The sequence below is a fragment of the Papaver somniferum genome, chromosome 9 (assembly GCF_003573695.1).
Source record: "Papaver somniferum cultivar HN1 chromosome 9, ASM357369v1, whole genome shotgun sequence".
In the NCBI taxonomy this organism is placed as follows: domain Eukaryota; kingdom Viridiplantae; phylum Streptophyta; class Magnoliopsida; order Ranunculales; family Papaveraceae; genus Papaver; species Papaver somniferum.
Window position 1 is genome coordinate 144,390,743 of NC_039366.1, and position 18,954 is coordinate 144,409,696.

The window sequence follows — 18,954 nt, forward strand, 5'->3', positions numbered from 1 at the left end:
TATGCCATATCCACTGAGAGATGAATCCATGTACTAAAACCCCCTCGCTTTCTCTCCTCTAGTCCGATTCCTGCTGCCTTTCCAAAAACCTCCATTGAAACATTGAAAATCTTCCTCTCCAGGTAGAGTGTATTTTGCGCTCTTTCTCTCTCCATTTTGCTCGTATAATTGGAAAAAAGTATGAAATTGATAGGGGATGATCCATTTAGTGTGGCTTCTATATATTGAACCCATATAGTAGGGGGTTCTAGTATTTTTCACCTTGTAATTTCTCATCTCACGTCATAGTACACGTGAGGTCGCATGTTTTGGACCTTGGGTTGCCAAGGTCGCTGTTTTAACTTTTTTTTTTTTCCCGATTCGTCTACCGGTAGGTATCCAGATTCTCTTCAGTAAGAAAAGTAGTTTAATGTATGCGAAAAAATGGTATAGTCCTTGTCCATTGGATTTCTCAACAACCCCCATCGCATCGCATGACACTATTATTGGGGGAAGTGATCGTAAACAACAATATCTATTCCCGCCCAAAACGCCAAATCCCATCTCTGTAAACGACACCCCACCCAAAACCCTTGCTCTCTCTAAAACTAAATTAGAGACACAGTTCTGTGCAAACCAACAATGGCTTGTTCTTTACATTCTTCCATCTCAATCCGAGTTCCAGAACTCAATCACAAAAAGGCAGGATTTTTATTTTTTATGTTTCCCCATATATTATAGTTGAATTACATTTTTAGAATATAAAAAATGGTTCCTCACTTGATCAAATAGGACCCATAAAACTGACTAATCTCGGTTGATTTCTGCAGCTGCTTAAGAGCTCGATTAATACATCTTTCCGACGTGGGTTAAGGGTTTGTGCCGTTTCTAATAATAATACTACTACTATATTGGAAGCTGCTAAGTATATACCTGCTGCTCCAATTCTTCTCCCCGAAGGCCCATGGGAACAGGTAATTTACTATTCCATTTAATCCCCTTGTTTTTCTAATTAATTTCTTGACTAATCATTTTTTTATTATTTATTTTTTGACATTGGTTATTTAACTTATTTTTCAGATTTAATTTCATCTTAAATGTGTGTAGATCCCTGGTGGAGTAACAGCGGCAAAAGGATTTAAAGCTGCTGGTATGTACGGTGGATTGCGTGCAAAGGGTGAAAAACCAGACCTTGCACTCGTCACTTGTGATGTTGATGCCGTTGCTGCAGGTTAATTTGCGTTGTCATATGCTTAATTTGTTTCTGATATCCAGTTACAATTTTCCCTTTCATCTATCCCTGGTACAGTTTTGTGCTCATAAAAAATTTGCTATTAGAGATTCATAAATTCTTAACGATATCATCATAACTTGTTGTTAGGGGTATTCACTTTGAACGTGGTCGCAGCTGCACCAGTGCTATACTGCAGAAATGTATTGGACATTTCAAAAACGGTAAGCTAAAGCAACCGTATGCTTTCCCACTAAGCTTTGGAGTTTACTGAGATTTATTTTGTGATGCCAATATGCCAAAGTAATTTCAGTTTTCAGCCAGAGATCGTAGTTGGTTTTAAATGTATTTTCTCCCATATTGGCGTTGTAAGTGTTTTGCCTTTTGCGCAAAGTATGTGGTAAATGTTATTTTTGCAACTGTTGCATCTGATTCAACATTAGTATTTCTGTTTACGGTGTTTCCAGTTGATTTTTGTGATGCTAACAATTATTTCGACTCATATTTTATATTGAGCTCTTGAGTTTATTATTATTATTGAATTCTGTTTCAGGCACGAGCAGTTTTAGTAAATGCTGGTCAAGCAAATGCAGCAACAGTAAGCATGTTTGTCTTCCCTTTTATGATCTACTGCAACTAAACTATCTGTGGCTAAGGAGATATATCATCTTATTTCAGGGAGACTTGGGTTACCAAGATGTTATAGAATGTGCATCTGCTGTTGCTAAGGTATTTGTCTCGTATGTGAAACAGTATTAGTTTGGATATGTTTGTCACTGCTGTACTAAGTCTCTATAGTTTGTAGCTTCTCCAACTGAGGCCAGAAGAGGTGTTAATCGAATCAACTGGAGTGATTGGGCAAAGAATAAAGAAAGTGAGAATGGAAACATTGCGTATAACTGTCTACTTCTTTGTTGTGTTTTTCTTCGTCTCTTGTGGAAACATTGCATCTTTTTTCTGATCAGTTTCTAGCAAATAGATTTACTTTATCTTTGCCGCCACTATTTGATGCAGGATGCTCTTCTCAAGTCTCTCCCAAGTCTGATCAAATTGTTGTCGTCAACCACTGAAGGGTATGTTCATTTGCTTTTGTATTTCTTTAGCTTTCTACTTCTTTCTATATAAGATGGTACTGTACTAACATGTGGCTGATGATAGCTTATTATTCTTACTTTCTGTTTCTGTTCTATTGTTTTCTGGATACTAAATAGGCTAGAATGTCCTGCTTTAATGAGATCAATCATGTTTGCAGTGCTGATGCAGCAGCTGTGGCAATAACAACCACTGACCTTGTCTGCAAGAGTGTGGCTGTTGAAACTGAGGTTTGCTTTAACCATGTTTATATTAAGTTCATTAGGGAGAACAAAGAGCTCATACTTACTCAGGGGTCGGGGATGGAATCTCCATTTAAGCAATTGTTTTCAGTTGTTCACTAACTAGGCGGGAGAAGGTGATTAATTGCACCTTATGGTTATGGATAAGCCTTTCTTCTAGGAAAACAATGTGGTCACTGAAACCAACTACCAACGTAGTCAACCTATCCAACCTTGACCCGTTATAGAAGCTTCTTGAATGTGGTTCTACTCGTTTTACCTAATTGAGTATTTTTGACAGGTTGGGGGTACAAAAATAAGGGTTGGGGGCATGGCCAAAGGTTCTGGAATGATCCACCCAAATATGGCAACCATGCTTGGTGTATGTATCTTCAATAATGAACTCCCTTGTTATCTTGAAAATATTCTCAGTCATAAATAGTTTTCCTAATAATCACTTTTTAGGTCGTAACTACTGACGCACTAGTTACAAGTGATGTCTGGAGAAAAATGGTGAAGACTGCAGTAAATCGGAGTTTCAACCAAATCACAGTAAGTAGAAACTGAAGTAACTTGACGCTGCAATTTTGGCAAGTGTTTGTTTATTCTTACTATTTAGTTTATTGGTGTACACAGTTTACAGTCATTGATTCACACATCACTATTACTATCTCAATGTTTGCACTCTTTTCTCGCATGTGATTAGGTTAAGTTTGAATGCAGGTAGATGGAGACAGTAGTACCAATGATACTGTTATTGCATTGGCTAGTGGAATATCTGGGTCAACCGCAATTAGTTCTCTGGATAGTTTTGAAGCAACACAACTTCAAGCATGCCTCGACGCAGTAATTTACACTCTTTTGCTAACATTTTTCTTCAGTTTTCTTGGATTAAAAATGTCTTTCTTGCTGTCTAAAATTCTATGTAATTTCTTTCGCAGGTCATGCAGGGTCTTGCAAAATCAATTGCATGGGATGGAGAAGGAGCTACATGCTTGATTGAGGTTGACAAGACACAAACTAGCATTCTTTGCACCTGTCTATTAAGTTCTTGATCAGTAACTTTGTCTGCATTTTATGTTGAAGATCTAATGAATCTTATTTCGCTATAGTGAAGTAGTCAGCTTTCACTAGGACAATGTATGTTCCCATTCGGCCTTACAGTGTCTAATTACTTCTTCATACATTTAGGTCTCAGTAACTGGGGCCAACAATGAAGCTGATGCAGCAAAGGTTGCACGTTCTGTGGCAGCTTCTTCCCTTGTCAAGGTACAAAAGCATTCTCTTCCGCAACTGCAATTTATGGACTTTTCTCTGTCCTAACTTTGCTTTTCTGCTTAAATTTTGATCTCTTCAGGCGGCAGTGTATGGCAGAGACCCAAATTGGGGGCGAATTGCTTGTGGTGCTGGATATGCTGGTGTTCCATTTAGTCAAAATGAGCTTCGCATAGCACTTGGAGACATTCTGCTCATGGATGGTGGACAACCACTTCCATTTGACCGGTGAGAACAGTTGCTAGATGGTTTTTTATGCTTGAGAGTTGAGAGTATAATGCACCGTCGCTCCAATTTTACCTTATGTTAACACAGTTTCTCTTGGAACACATTCTCAGCAATGCAGCCAGTGATTATCTCAAGGGAGCAGGAGAGACCCACGGAACTGTAGAGATTCACATTTCCATTGGTAAGCCTCATACACTAGCCATGGAGTAAAGACCCTCTTACACCATGGATTTATTACGGCTGAATATTAATCCTGAACGTTTCTTTGCTTCTGGTTACTGTAGATGGCCTCATAAATTATTCTGAAATGCGACAAGAAGACCCCACCTCGGCCTTAATATTTGCGTTTGTTACACGTGCAGGAAATGGGCAAGGAAGAGGACAAGCATGGGGATGCGATCTAAGCTATGATTATGTCAAGATAAATGCAGAGTACACCACATAGACAACATGGAGACGATGTGCTTTATGTGTTGTAAGAGGAGTTTTATCTGTGTTATTTTTAAATTCAGTAAACATTATCAGCAATGTAATTGAGGTCTTCAACTTTGCTGTTGTAGTGACTTTGCTGTTTCTTCAACTTCATGGTCTTATACGTCATTATGGCAATTGCATATTCTGGTCAAATTAAACAAAGGGAACTTGAGTGCATCTCGAAATTCCGTTAACACTGGTCGTTATGAATATAAAAATATATTGGCACTCTGGTAGTTATATAACTTCTTTAGTAATTAGCTAATATATTTACTTACCACAAAGGCATTACATCCCCAATAACAAAAACACCAGTGGAACCATACTACAAAAAAAAAACCAAACCAACACAGTGCTTCAAACAGATTAAGCAAAAACAAACACCTACAGGTGAAGTAACCCGAGTTTATTTATCTACACAAACACCAAGTTGTAGCATCCTTCTGTAAGGGATGATGAAACGAACATCTAAGTAGCCTCGGCAACTGACACACGCATTTTCGCAAGAGATGATATCTTGAAAAAGCTGCTTCCACAGTTGGAAGAATCTTGCCCAGTAGTAACACCATCAAAGTGCACCAGTTCTGAATTCACACTCGTTTTCTCAAAACCATTCAGGTCTTGCGATCTATCAACTGTGGCCTGTGAGATTGATTGTAGGTTTTCTGAGTTACAAGTAGACTTGCGCTGCTGCTTCTTGTCAGTGTTGTTGCTTCCTCGTGAATGTTTTCCCTTCTGCTTGTGCTTGCCATGCTTCTTGTTGTTGTATTTGGAACTGTAACGCTGCTGCTGGATGTAACTCCTAACTGTGTGCGACACTGTTGTAGAAGGAGGGTCATACACGTCAGAAGCCCACTTCACTGTCAGCTTCTCCGGTGGTTGTACTCCTTGTTGCTCACGGCCTCCTTTCATGGCAGATCTCACTGAATTTGGAGAATTCTGATGGGATGGGGTAAAACAAAGCAACAACCAAAGGAAAGGAAAGAAAATCTTGTCATGATTTTGATATTTCTAGAGCAAGCTCAGAAGATAATAGCGGAACAAAAATTTACATAAATATGAGCTCAAGTGTGGAAATTTATTATCCTTACGCATGAACCTGAGATTTGAATCTATTATGGCACAGCTTTTGCCAGAATCGGTTTCACATTAATGCCAGCATTTCACTTAAATGATGCAAAAACAAGAAAAAGAAAAACCTAAGCAAAGATAAAAAATAACTGCTTACAAAAAGTTTAGAAACTATAATAGCTAATAAGATATAAGTATATGATAATAAGTTTTTCAACACCTAAACACGTCAACCACCTGATTACCAAACCAGGTAAGATAACAAGGTTTTTGCGATTATCTTCGGGTTTTAATTGACTAAGAAAACAACTTAAGTTACTAAACATTATGCAGAGTAATGTACAAGTGGAAAGAGCAGATGATCAACCACGTCGGGATTCATGAAACCCTCATACTTAATCAATGAGTTTAACTCTAAAACAAAAAGAAATGGAAATCGGATAAGAAAGGAAATACCAAAGCAGCAACAAATTATACCAAATAATCAAAAATAATGATGCCAACTTACCAACCGAAGTAACTAAATAACTACTAACATTCACCAGAATGGCAAAATCACGCTGGCTATGATTCTAACTTCTGAAAGAGAAGTCCAGATAATAAACTGCATGTTCTGATGTCCCATCATTGTAAAACATAAAAAAATGGAATTTTATCACTGTACATATCATGATTCAAGGACAACACATTGCCTCGGCATAGATGATCTCAATTAGTTTACAGAAATAACATCATCTCTTAACTCTAATACTACTTTCGGCTACAGGTCCCAGGGCCTGATGGTAAATCTTTGAACCAGAGTAGAAGCACAAAACTCATTGTCAAGAATATCCAAAATAATTCAAATGAGTCAGCAAACAATCCCAGAATAACTCAATTGAGTGAGGAAATTGCTAAAACTCTGCAAGTGATATTCAGCATCACTAGGTTAGCAAAAAGAAATTACACAATAGTCCCCCTTTAAGGGAATGTGTACTTTTGCCTTTATGGGACGAGAAAATAACCAGATTTTCTTCTATTCATTGCTTTATTTGGTGAACTTAAACAAGAAAAAAAATACGAACAAAAGTCAGTAAATATCTCAACCATCCACCAAACTTGACTACGAACATTGAAATGGAACATTTTCTTAACAAAAAATACCAGCAAAATAAATAAATACAAAACAGAAAGCAGTTACCCATTTCTGCACATGCAATAGGAGTTCAGGAATGCAGGGTCCTTCTTAACAAATATCTAAAATTCTAAGCATTACCAACCCCTCTTGTGGTGGGACTGTGAGAGGAGCCTAACTCGCATTAACGTAGACATCTCCTGTCCTGCCTATTATTATGAGTTGGGTTTCGGAGAGTGAAAGGTTGGGAGTTCCAAGGAATCGGGGTCCATATGATGATGTAATTTATTCCCGTCATAGAAATACCACATATGAATTTAATGAATCATTAAGCTGCTCATATAAAATCAACCATCACTATTTAGAGATATATAGATAAGGAAACTTACAGGCAGAGAAAGTGAACGTGAGCAGAATCGACTGAGGAGGGTAGAGGCATTTCCATGCAATTCTGGACAAGATGTCCCTTCTATCTCACTATTGGAGACAAAACATGATAATGTCTTTCTGGAAACTGGAATATTAATAGGTTTGCTCATCATTTTCTGATTTGATTTCACCGACAATTTGTCATCCTGTTTGTCAGAATCTTCACAGAATTCGCCTGGACCGAGGTGGCATTTCTCATTCAAATCTGAAGGTTGAATACAGCCAGGTGTAGGTAGAGGAGTACCTTTAACATTTAGAATCTTACTAAAAGCAGCTCCAAGTTCTGTCACTTCACTGGTGCCGTTCTTCTTGCTTGTGAACTGCTTGCCACTAACATATGATTGCTTCAACTCGTTATGGCTACTCAGGTAATCCGATACCATATCATCACAAGAACTAAACTTATCCATTGCTTACAGAAAATCCTACACGGATGGCAAATAAAGAAACTTCAAATAATTCGGTTAAGGAAAGACAGAAAGCATATTGAACAACATATCATGTAAGGCAACCAAGGGAATCCAAAAACATAACCATAGGCTTGCATTAGTATTGTATTCAATTAAAATTTAATCATTTATAACAGCATTGATACTCCTGTGCAATCAGCATAGGCAAATAATGTGCCTAAGAGTGAGATGTGATTATCTACGTATGATTAGGTGCTAAAAGTGTTCATTTCTGTGCACATCCTGTTTGCGATAAAAAGCAAAACAAACTACAGAAGTTAATACATTTAATCATCCTAACAAAACGAGTCTGCAAAACTTCAGGATCTTTACCTGTAAGATAATCCAAACTCTTTCTCTATCTAGCTACCACCAAAAAGAACAGAATCTAAGCCCACTTCAACAACAACTTTCTGATAACAATTTTCTTGATCTTATCGAGAAACAAGGTAAGGCAGACTTTTGTAAATCACTGATTTGATTTGTTCCTACACAAGGCAGGACACTGAGAAAGAAAGGGAGATGAAAAATGAAGGGAAAAAAAACACTAAAAATAACGCAAATCCATGCTTTGTAATCTCTAAGGTTAACTCAGATTACCACGCCGATTCCATTTTTCAAGCTGCTTAAGACGATGAGAACTAGAACCACCATTAAAAGAAGCTGAAACCATTACCATCGTCATCGCAAGAACGATGAGCATCGAGAGCATTTTCGATGCTCTGTCTAACCCTACTATATAATAAGTATAGATCAAGAAGAGAAATTAATAAATCTCAAAATTTGATTTTGGTTTTTTGTTTTTTTACTCAGAACTCTTAAAACCCTAGATAATAACAAAGATCTACTAACAATACATTCTTCATTAATAAGGTGGTGAAAATAGAATCTTAATCATTTTTAGAAATTCCATGGATTAATCTGCGGAGATTTTCTCTGATCTAGTTCTAATCAGAGTGATGAAGAAGGTTGACTGCGAACGAAAATGATGGGAGGAAAAGAAGATGGAGAAGAAGTGGATTGGGGTTTATGTTCTTTATATATGGGTAAAGTTTTAAATTCTGTTAGAAAAAAAAAAATGAAAGAAGTTTCACTCGTGGGTAATGTGGGTGCTAGGCACCATCCAATTATCCTTTTTGTTTACTTCTGAATCTGTTAATTATTGACCAATCAGAGTGGAAGTTCTCTTGAGTAGGTTAATAAATAGTGTAATCTTATCCGAGATAGATTACACGTGTAAGGGCTAACCTCGAGAAAATGTTGTTTTTTAGTGAGGTGGAAATTATTGTTACTCGATCTTCCAAATATTCCCAGGCTCACCTGCTTTCACGTCGTGGAAATTAAAACAACTAACTAATGGGGGTGTGGATGAGGAAAAACGGTTTACTGGTTTTTTAGGAAAGTGGAGAGTCGAGCGTGCTGTCGAGACTCCTCGACCGAGCAAACTGCTGAACCTCACACAGATGCACCGCTGCAAAGGGGGTGCTTAGATTCGGGAAATCAATCTGTAGGACTCTGACCTAAACCAAGACAATGGTCGTTCCAGAGTCAATTCGGTCGTAAAGAGGGAGATGGGTTGATCTGTAGGAGGGAAGCTGAGAATTGTGTGGGATCAATGATGATCGAGGATTGTGGGTGTGTTGAAGGTTTCTGCAATATTGGTGAACTGCTGAAGTTGAGTTCTGTGAATAAGTTTTATCGAGTTGTTGACAGATGACGATGATAATCGATGATATCCTGATGTCCTCAATTTAGACTTATTTATATTGCCAGAATGATGTACCACTGATCCCTGTAAGTGTGACTGTTTCTTGAGTGAAAGAGTGGGAAAGTGGGAGATCGTGGTAAAGTCAGATCCACGTCGTGTGGAGACTTGACTGATCGTGCACCCACTACTTTGCTAACTCCTTCAACCGTTTACACGACTTACGCACATTTCTCGTTGTGGATGAATCCACGTGTCGTAGACCGCTAGGCCAAAACCCTAAGTGATATCCCCCATTTGTGACGTGATTGATTTCTAATGGGTCTAGGTTTGTTGAATCGAGCATAAGTGGTGAATGCTCAGCGATTCATGGATTGAACATGTAGTTCTCTGAGATGTCAATGACTTACTGACCAGAGTGACTGAGCAAGTATTGCTCAACTCGACGAATTGCTGAATATTAAGAGTTTGATGAGCAACTGAGCAAGTATTGCTCAATTCGACGAATTTGATAATCTTGACGTGCAACTGAGCATGTGTTGCTCAATTCAACAAAATACTGAATATTGGTAATTTGACGTGCAATTGAGCAAGTGTTGCTCAATTCGACAAACTACTGATGAATTACTGAATATTGATGGTTGGATCAATATTCGAGCAACTGAGCAAGTATTGCTCAATTCGATGAATTATTTAATGGTGTCGTGACCCAATAAAATATTAATCAAAAATTTTTGGTGAATTATGGAATATTATTAATTTGGATGTTGATTGCTGAATCAACATAATTTTGTGTTTGAACTTGCTCGGAATGGTGATTCGTGTAGCGTTTGTTCGAAACCCTAATTTTTGATCAATCCTTCAACAATTGGTGAATTGCTGAAAATTGGTCATGAGTGAAGAGGGACCGACCACATGGGATGATGAGCGTCCATGTGGTGCCCAGTACTCGAGTGAGCACGCAACAGGGTTCTCAGTCAGTTTGAGGGTTGGTGGAAGAACGATGATTAAATGCCGGTTTCATCATTTATTGAAATATTGCTGGATTCAGCATTAGATGATAAAAACTAGAGATGAGAGATAGGGACCGACCAAGAGAGCATGGGACCGGTTCTTGGTGATCACGGGACCAGTTGTTAGTCATTTGAAGGATTCCCCAGTTGGTTGGAGAGAGTTCGGGCCCAGTATGGGCAATTGAGCAAATTAGGTCAGAATTATGAAAACATGTGGGACCGCATTTGTGCAAGCCCTAGGAATGACTCTGGTCGGTCATGAAGGCATGCACGTGTTGCCGTGGTGTCCGTGTTTCCATACTGAGAGTTTCAGTATTTTCTGATGCGCGTTCTAGCAACATCGTGAATTTTCAGAAGAGTTTCATTTGGACTGAGAATTCTCGATTTTATTGGAATGAGCATGTATGCTCAATTCATCAATATTTTGAAAATATTAAAATAAAAGTGTTTTAATATTTAAAATTGTCATGAGAGGCTAGCTAGTCGTGTGACCATGTTGGCTTTTGGTTTTTCGTGATTTGAGCAATATTTGAGAAAATATGAAGAATCATGAATTTTGCTCAAACCCCGCGAGTTTCATGAATTGAGGAAAATAATAATTATGAAAGATTAGGGATTGCAAGGTGTGGGACCGACCACGGATAGGGCATGACCGACCGGCTAGATCGTCGGTCCCGCATACCTTTCTCTATTTTATTATTTTTCATGAATCCTTGAAGTTATGGAGAATCCTTGAAGTTATGGAGGATCCACGAGTTTTTGTTGAAACAGAGGAGTTTCATGAGATTATGGAATAATATTATAAAATACTAAGGATTGTGAGGTGTGGGACCGACCACAGCTCGGGCATGGCCAGCCGGCTGGGTTGCCCGGTCCCGCACACCTTTCTTTATTTTATAATATTTTTTGTGAATCCACGAAGTTATGGAGAATTCACGAGTTTTGCAAAAACAAAGAAAGTTGCTAAAACCAAGGAGTTTCCATGAGTTCATGAAATAACAAAGAATAAAGAAAATAATGGGAGAGGCATGGACCGACCATGGCTAGGGCACGGCCGGCCGACCGGCTGATGGGCCCATCCTGAGCGCCTCGTATTATTTTATTATTATTTATTGTTTTCTCCTGTTCTGCGAAGGATTCCTCATTATTTCATATTTTTGTATGCTCGTTCGTGCATCTGGGTGCTCAGTCGTGCATCATTGTCGAGTACACTCGCACCATTTTTGTGGGGCTTACTTAGTGATGGTCCAGTTGCCCGGTTGTTGAGTATTTATTTTGATCGCTATCGTATGCGTCAAAAATAAATTACTTTCTCACAACTCAAAATAAATAATATAGCAAGGGTAAGAAAGGATCGTTCCCACATAGAGGATCTAGGTTGTCAAATTGTTTTGGTTTCCTATATAAACAAGGGGGGATTTCTGATTTTTATGTAAAGGAAAATAAACTAAAAGCAAATACTGAAATAAACAAGCAAATCAATAAGATGAAGATATTGGTCAAGGATTAGTTTTCATTCACAAACATGAATTTGTAACAATAAGATATTTAATCTCAACTTTTATCAAAAGTCCTAGGATACCTTGATCGCAAGAATATCCCGCTAATTTCCTCTTGTCATCAACAAACACATTAAAAGATGCGAAAGTGAATTCTTCCTAGAAAGCAACCTAAAGTGTAAAAGCACAATTAAGTTTAACTCCCTAAGAGCACTAAGTTCTATGAAATAAGACTAATCAATGCAAACGAACGTGTAAAAGCACTAATCCGTTTTAACAAAGGTTATGATCCACATGTGACTACTAAGATGTATCACTACAAGCAATAATCACAATTATGCTACGTGTATTCAAGGTGTATCACGTTTACGTATAATAAACCCTAAACTAGCAATAGATATGATTACGAGTTCTACCAATTTGCAACTTGATGAAACTAACAATCAATCATACATGCGATATTTCTAGTGAATCGTAATCGATAATTGTGAGACAAAACTAATTTATTGAACAAAACCCATGTTTGGAAATCCAACTTATTCCTCAACCAATAATAAAAACTAGCTCATGTTAATGGAGTTCATAACAAGAATAAAAATAAGAGTTTTCATGTCTAAACCCTAGAACAAAAGTAGAGAAGAAGATAATAATATGGAGATATATAGGTTTAGAGAAAGAGTTTTCTATTTATATGCTTCTCCCATTCCAAAAGGATACTCTTTCTAAAATTAGGTCTTCTCAAAACCCATCTCCAAGTGGTCCACTAGGCCCATGTATGAGAAATATGTCTCTGGAATTTTGGGTCCAAAACTGGTCGCCGGAGTTGATGACGTCATCACCGGAATCTGGCCGGAAAAGACACCGTCGGCTACCTGAATATCAATGCCGCCGGCCACCTGAAAGTTCTTCTCAGTTGACGGAATATTCCGTCAGATTCCGTTACAGTTAACCGCTGACCTAACGGTCTTCTGTTAGTCAACTGGGTCAAGGGGAGAAAGTGAGTTAGCCACCGAGTCAGCATCTTACTCGGCTAACTGGTCTTACTCAGCCGAGTTGGATCTGGAGTCACCGAGTCGACTCACCATACTGGAGAATCAGACAGATTTTCCTCTGCTTCTGGCTGATTTCCGGCCATTTTTCAGGCCCATTTTTGGTCTTCTCCTGTTAAGAATCCTAACATACATCTATTGTAGCTTCATTTGCAACATTTCATTCACATCATCAACAACTCCTCAGCTAATTCATTGCAGCTTAACCTCATCACTCAACTCCAAATTCTCCATGTACTTCAGCTCTGCCTCATACTCTTCTACACAGCAGCTGCACATCCACCTCATACCCATTCTTGGTTCAATTTCTCTTCTTCTTCTTCTTCGATCTCAGAAACCCATTCTCAGAACCTTATCAATTCCTTCAATCCACCACCAGTCATACCAATTTCCATCTCATTCAACAGTAGCACCAGCATCGTCCTTGGTTCAATTCATTCACCAGGAAAACCCTAACTTCAATTTCTGCCATTAACCATCTCTAATGTCTCGAATTATCTCAAGAAAAACATCTTCATTTCTCACAGACCGAACCCATCATTCACAGCAACGACTCTATTACATACCCAATCTTTTATTCTTCTCGATCTTCATCCCAGATTCAAACAATAATTCCTCAATCAGCTACAACCCATCTTTAATCTCAGTTCCAGAAACCCATTGGTTCAACCAATACAACCACCATTCCTATCACCAACTGCAACTCGAGTTAAATCTTCTAAGAATATCACAGCACCACCAAATCTACTTATATCTCAAATCTGAGAAGAACCCAGCATTTCCAATCATACAGAACTCAAATTCTTTCCTTTCTCTCTCGATTTCACCCTTTAAGCACCTTTGATTTCATCTCTATTCACCACATTTCATCTCTCAATCTCTCGGACAGAGCAAATACAGCAGCAGCTGCGCTGCTTTTCTCTCTCTCTTTATTTCAGGTGCAAAATGATTGAGAAGATAAATCTTCTCGATTTAGGGTTAGGCTGGATTTGGGTGCCAACAACACACCCGTCTTCTGGATAAAGGCTACCCAAGTTGGCAGCCCCTTAACATGAGTTGTCTGTCTTTAATACCTCCAATAGAGTTGCCCCTTATCCTTAACTGGGATCCAGATAGTGTTCTCCCATGAAATGGAAATTTTACCCTTTTTGCTCAAATTGGGTGATTACTTCTTCTTTTCCTCCGTACGACTCCAAAACGCCTAAAAGCTCAAAACAAACGTAAAATACATAATTCACACGAAAAATAGCAAAGAAAGCATAATCAATAGATAATAAATATAGGTGTTTATGACCCCTATCAATTACTAATTTATAGTATAGTTGTTTTATTGCCATTCTATGAGATCAAGCTGTGGATTCGATCATAGAATCAGAGCAATTGTTATTGTTATTCCATGGGATCAGGCCGTGGATCCGACCATGGAATGGGAGCAATAATAGATTATTCTGGGAGTTCAGTAGTGAATGTCACAACAGAATTAACCTATTGCAGAAAAGATGTTAGCCAGTTAAAGCGTCACATCTATTCTGAATGGTGCATAGTCAGGGAGTCACAATATTGTTTACGGCCTGAAGGCGTTAGTGCTCTCAATCTATGGAGAACCGCTTGAATCTATACACGGTCTCTCCACATAATCAGGGAACGATGAGTGTCACCGACGTCCTGAAGGCGTCCGCCGCCCAACTATTCTTCTATGTGGAGGTGGGTCTCTCTCCTGCAGTCAGGGAACAATGAGTGTCACCAACGTCCTGAAGGCGTTAAGCTCTCAATCTATGGAGAACCGCCCAAATACGTTATTCTGCATAGAGGTCACGACGAAATGCCAGGGATCGAAACGCTCATCTAGTGGAGGCTTTTCGAAAACATACTCATCATGGATTCGTAAAATATGAATCGTTGCATGCCTGAAAGTCGTGTCGAAAACATGCCTCATGATTTTACAGTTTTGCCCTTTGTTGAAAATCCACCATCAACATGTGGGTTCGGATGTAGAATTTTAAAAGTGGGATTTATAGATTTAGGGAATTCGGTGGAATTATTACGTTTAGTTGTTCAAATCTTTAGAATCACGTTTCCTACTGGAATCAATTTCCCAACAAATCCTCTATATGAAGTCCGACCTTTCTCCTCTAAAATTTGTTGGGAAACTTATCAAGGGATTTATGGACCCATTTTTTTAACTGGGTAATGTCAAACAGTGCATGGTATTTAAAACAAAAGAACTCTCTATTTTTTTTTTGGCTAAGAAATTTTTTTTATTACTAAGAAGAGCTATTACACTGAAAGATTAAGGAAACTTGGGACATTTCCCCACCATTCCCCTGAGGTTCTAGACCTCTTACTAAACTTGGCTGCTTGATCAGCCAGAATAATATGATTTCATTTTAAAAAATTAAATTGTGTAAATTGAAAATTAGAAGCTAAAGTTTTGCGGTCATCTATGACTGTTTTATTATACCAGTATAACCGGTTAGAAAGTGAGTTTAGAGACTGAATCACTAATTTAACATCACTAATAAAACAAACTTGTTGAAAGCGTTTCTCTTTTGCCCATTGTATTGCCTCCAATATAGCCAGACTTTCTGCTTCTTCAGCATTCCTTACTGACCCTGCCTTAAGCTTGCATCCAATGAAGCTACCTGAGATATCTGTCAAGAATAACACAATCTTGGGATAAAGAAGCAGTGACAGAAGATAAATTCTTTTCTTCTACAGAATCATGGGAATGGGCAGAAAGAGAGGTATCATTTCTGAAGTAAGTTTCAATATCAATGAGTAATTTAAGTGCTAATCTAGCAGTAGAGTGATGATTGAGAGCTTTCCCTTAGAAAGTGTGGAAACATCTATCTTTCCATATGCTCCAGGCAATAGTAAAAACAACACCTTCCCTGTCTTTCAAAGTGTTATCAGTGGTCCACTTGAGACCCAATCATGAATACTGATAGAGGAAGCACTATCATGTTCAATTAAATCTGCATAAGGAGTTAGAGCCCAAACTGACCTAACAAACAAACAGTGGATGACAATGTGTTCAGGGGTTTCTATCTGACCAGAATTGTACATGCTGCAGGGAGATTCATGAGTATTATTGTACCTATCAAGAACAGACTTAGTAGGAATGATATTTTCATGACACTTCCAAATAAACAATGCAACTTTTGGAAGAATAGAGAGTTTCCATAAAGCCTTATAGAAAGGATTACTGCCTTGATTGTTACTCATGTAATTTATCTCCCCAGAAATAACTTTATAAGCAGACTTGACAGAAAATTGACCATTTTTAGAATAAGGCCAAATGAGTTTATCATTCCCAGAAAAGGGTATCCTAGATTCAAGAATGTTTTTAGCATTTTGAGGAGTGAAAAAAGAACTAACAAGGTCAAGTATCCAATTTATAATGTTTTCATCAATAAGGGCAAAAACAATAAATTTAGGATTAGGCCTAGCTTTAAGAACTGGCTCAACAAAATTAGGCAACCACTTATCTTCAAAAGCAGAAATACTCTTACCATTCTTTACTTCCCAAACAACATTCTGAGCAATAAAATCAAGACCTCTACTTATACTTCTCCAAGCCCAAGAGCAATCAGATTTTTTGGGATGATGAAAAGGGTGAACATTTTTAAAGTACTTATATCTAAGAATGATAACCCATAAAGCATTAGGGTTATGAATCAGTTTCCAAGCAGTTTTAGATAAAAGTGACAGGTTCATGTATTTGAGATTTCTAAAACCTAAACCACCTTGGTGTTTATGAGTACAAATTCTTGGCAAAGCTCTAAAGTAGATACCTCCTGGGCTAGACTTACCCCACCAAAAATCTCTTTGTGAGGATTCCATGCTATTGATAATGTTATCTGGGACAGTAAAAGTGTTCATGCGATAGATGGGAGAAGATTTTAACACATTTTGGATCATAACTGATCTACTTTCCTGATTGAAATGCTTACCTTTCCACTTAGCAACTCTCTTATCAAAGTGATCATTAAGATAATTAAAAGAATCTGTTCTAGACCTAGTAATAAAAAAGGGAATGCCTAGATATTTCTCATTTAAAGTTATTTTCTTAACTTTAAGTTCATTGATAAGAGACACAACTTGAGCTGGGTGAACATTATTACTAAAAAAGCAACCAGATTTTTGAAGATTTATAACTTGGCCAGAGGCCAAATTAAAATATTTGATCAAGCTCAGTAAATTGGAAGCTTCAGTATGTGAAGCTTTTGCAAACATAAGACAGTCATCTGCAAAGAGCAAATGACTTATACTTGGAGCATCTTTACAAACCTTAAGTCCATGAATGAGGTTGTTCCTTTCAGCATGTAAGAGATACCTAGAGAAAGATTCCATACAAATGATAAACAAGTATGGAGACAGGGGATCACCCTGTCTCAGACCCCTTGTTGGTCTGTAAGATTTGCACGGAGAACCATTTAACATAATGGATATACTTGTGGAACTAATGCATTGGTGTATTAGATCACACCAATGCTTTGAGAAACCAAAAGTCTTAAGGATATCTCTGAGGAAACCCCATTCAACTCTGTCAAAGGCCGTAGACATGTCAAGTTTAAGGCCCATGATACCCCATTTGTCCTTTTTCTTTTCATAGTCTAAACCATTTCATGAGCAATTATGACATTATCATGAATGTTCCTATTGGGAACATATGCAACCTGGAAAGGGCTTATCAAATACACGAGGGATTGACATGAATCCCATAAATTGTAATCCCATGAAATAATAAGTTCCTCCAAATTGCGAATTCTATAAACAAACCTATCATAAGTAGAAGCATGAATAGCGTCATGATACAATTGCAATATAATTTCTTCTAGACTGGAATCATTCCAGATTGTTGTGAGTCTTTATACTCTAGCTAACTTGGGAAAGAATATCAGCAACTTTATTTCTCTCATTTGGGACATAATAACACCGCCAAGAAGCAAAAACTTTGAAAATTAAACGAATGTCTTTAATCAAGTTATGTAGTCTCTATTCAACCTAAGCATTTTTCATTATTCACTGCATCTACTATCAACTTCGCATCGAGCTCAAAATGCACCTTCTCCAGCTGAAGATTCTTTGCCCAACTAACAGCTTACTACAATCACATACATTCTGCTTGCTCTGCGTTTTTGATTCCTATCAGGTGGATGCATTTTGCTGCTTGTTGCATACCTGAAAACTTACGAATTATTGGTCTTATTCCTCCTGAATTATTCATATCATACTAAGAGCCATCACTATTAATTGTAAGCACATCAAGAGGGGGAAGAATCTAGTGAACATTATTGTGATTTACTTTTGTTACTCAGTTTAAAACTGATGGTTTAACAACTGCATGTACCTCAAACAGAATCCAACATTTCCTAATAATCTTCTCATATGTAGTATTGTTATTCTGAAAAACTTTCTCACAGCGTTCACACCAGGCAGTGATACTTAACTTGACTATTTCAAACTATGTTATCAGTTTACTACAAGGTTATCAAACTAGCTACAAAACCAATCAGCTATATTATTTGAGCTATTTGAAGTCAATCCAATTGTAGAGAACCGAACGACCCAATAAAGATTGCAGTTCATGATGATGTGAGCTGAAGATTCATAGTGCTTATCTTAGAAAGGACAAGTTTCTTGCATGTCATATATAAACTTAGACAAGATATCTCTAGTAGGGAGAAGATTTGAGATACAATTCCATAAGAACTGATGAATTCTTGGAAGAGTAGGCAGTTTACATAGAGACGTGAAGATCTTCCGCATTCTTAGACCAACAGATTCTTGAAGATGAGTCTCCTCATACATCTTATTGTATCAAGACTTGACCGAGAAGTTACCATTTTTTTTCCAAAAGCTAGCCAAACTAACCTGTCTTCTTGATTCTTATGAATGGTGATATGAAGAATCATACTTACAATGTTTGGTTTAAATAATTCCTATAAAAGAGATACATTCCACGAATAAGCTTTTGGGTCAAACAATTGACCAACTTTTGAGAAATTTTGATGAGAAGTACACCCTTGCTTAGGGGATGGTGGAGATTATATGTTTGGGATCCAACAGTGATGAGTATTGTATTACAATCTTCAAAATTCCAACAACTATATTTCTTCACA

General features: G+C 37.8%; 2 protein-coding genes across 3 annotated transcripts; one reads left to right on the forward strand and one right to left on the reverse strand.

The window, feature by feature from the left end:
- The first annotated feature begins 530 nt into the window (after positions 1-530).
- Positions 531-4,662, forward strand: LOC113314286 (arginine biosynthesis bifunctional protein ArgJ, chloroplastic-like). Of its 2 annotated transcripts, none has more exons than XM_026563073.1 (17): positions 531-681; positions 810-953; positions 1,087-1,210; positions 1,361-1,434; positions 1,764-1,808; positions 1,889-1,939; positions 2,016-2,084; positions 2,225-2,283; positions 2,463-2,532; positions 2,825-2,905; positions 2,989-3,075; positions 3,247-3,369; positions 3,465-3,527; positions 3,715-3,792; positions 3,881-4,026; positions 4,137-4,207; positions 4,311-4,662. In XM_026563073.1, exons 1-17 carry the CDS (start codon positions 622-624, stop codon positions 4,469-4,471), a joined length of 1,506 nt encoding a protein of 501 aa, XP_026418858.1. In that variant the 5' UTR covers positions 531-621; the 3' UTR covers positions 4,472-4,662. The 2 variants fall into 2 exon arrangements, with proteins under 2 accessions (XP_026418858.1, XP_026418859.1); XM_026563074.1 differs by having other exon boundaries at positions 4,389-4,662.
- Positions 4,663-4,705: 43 nt separating this feature from the next.
- Positions 4,706-8,568, reverse strand: LOC113314287. The gene is made up of 3 exons (XM_026563075.1): positions 7,897-8,568; positions 7,075-7,539; positions 4,706-5,439 (listed from the first exon to the last, which is right to left on the reverse strand). Exons 2-3 carry the CDS (start codon positions 7,522-7,524, stop codon positions 4,969-4,971), a joined length of 921 nt encoding a protein of 306 aa, XP_026418860.1. The 5' UTR covers positions 7,525-7,539; positions 7,897-8,568; the 3' UTR covers positions 4,706-4,968.
- Positions 8,569-18,954: the final 10,386 nt, after the last annotated feature.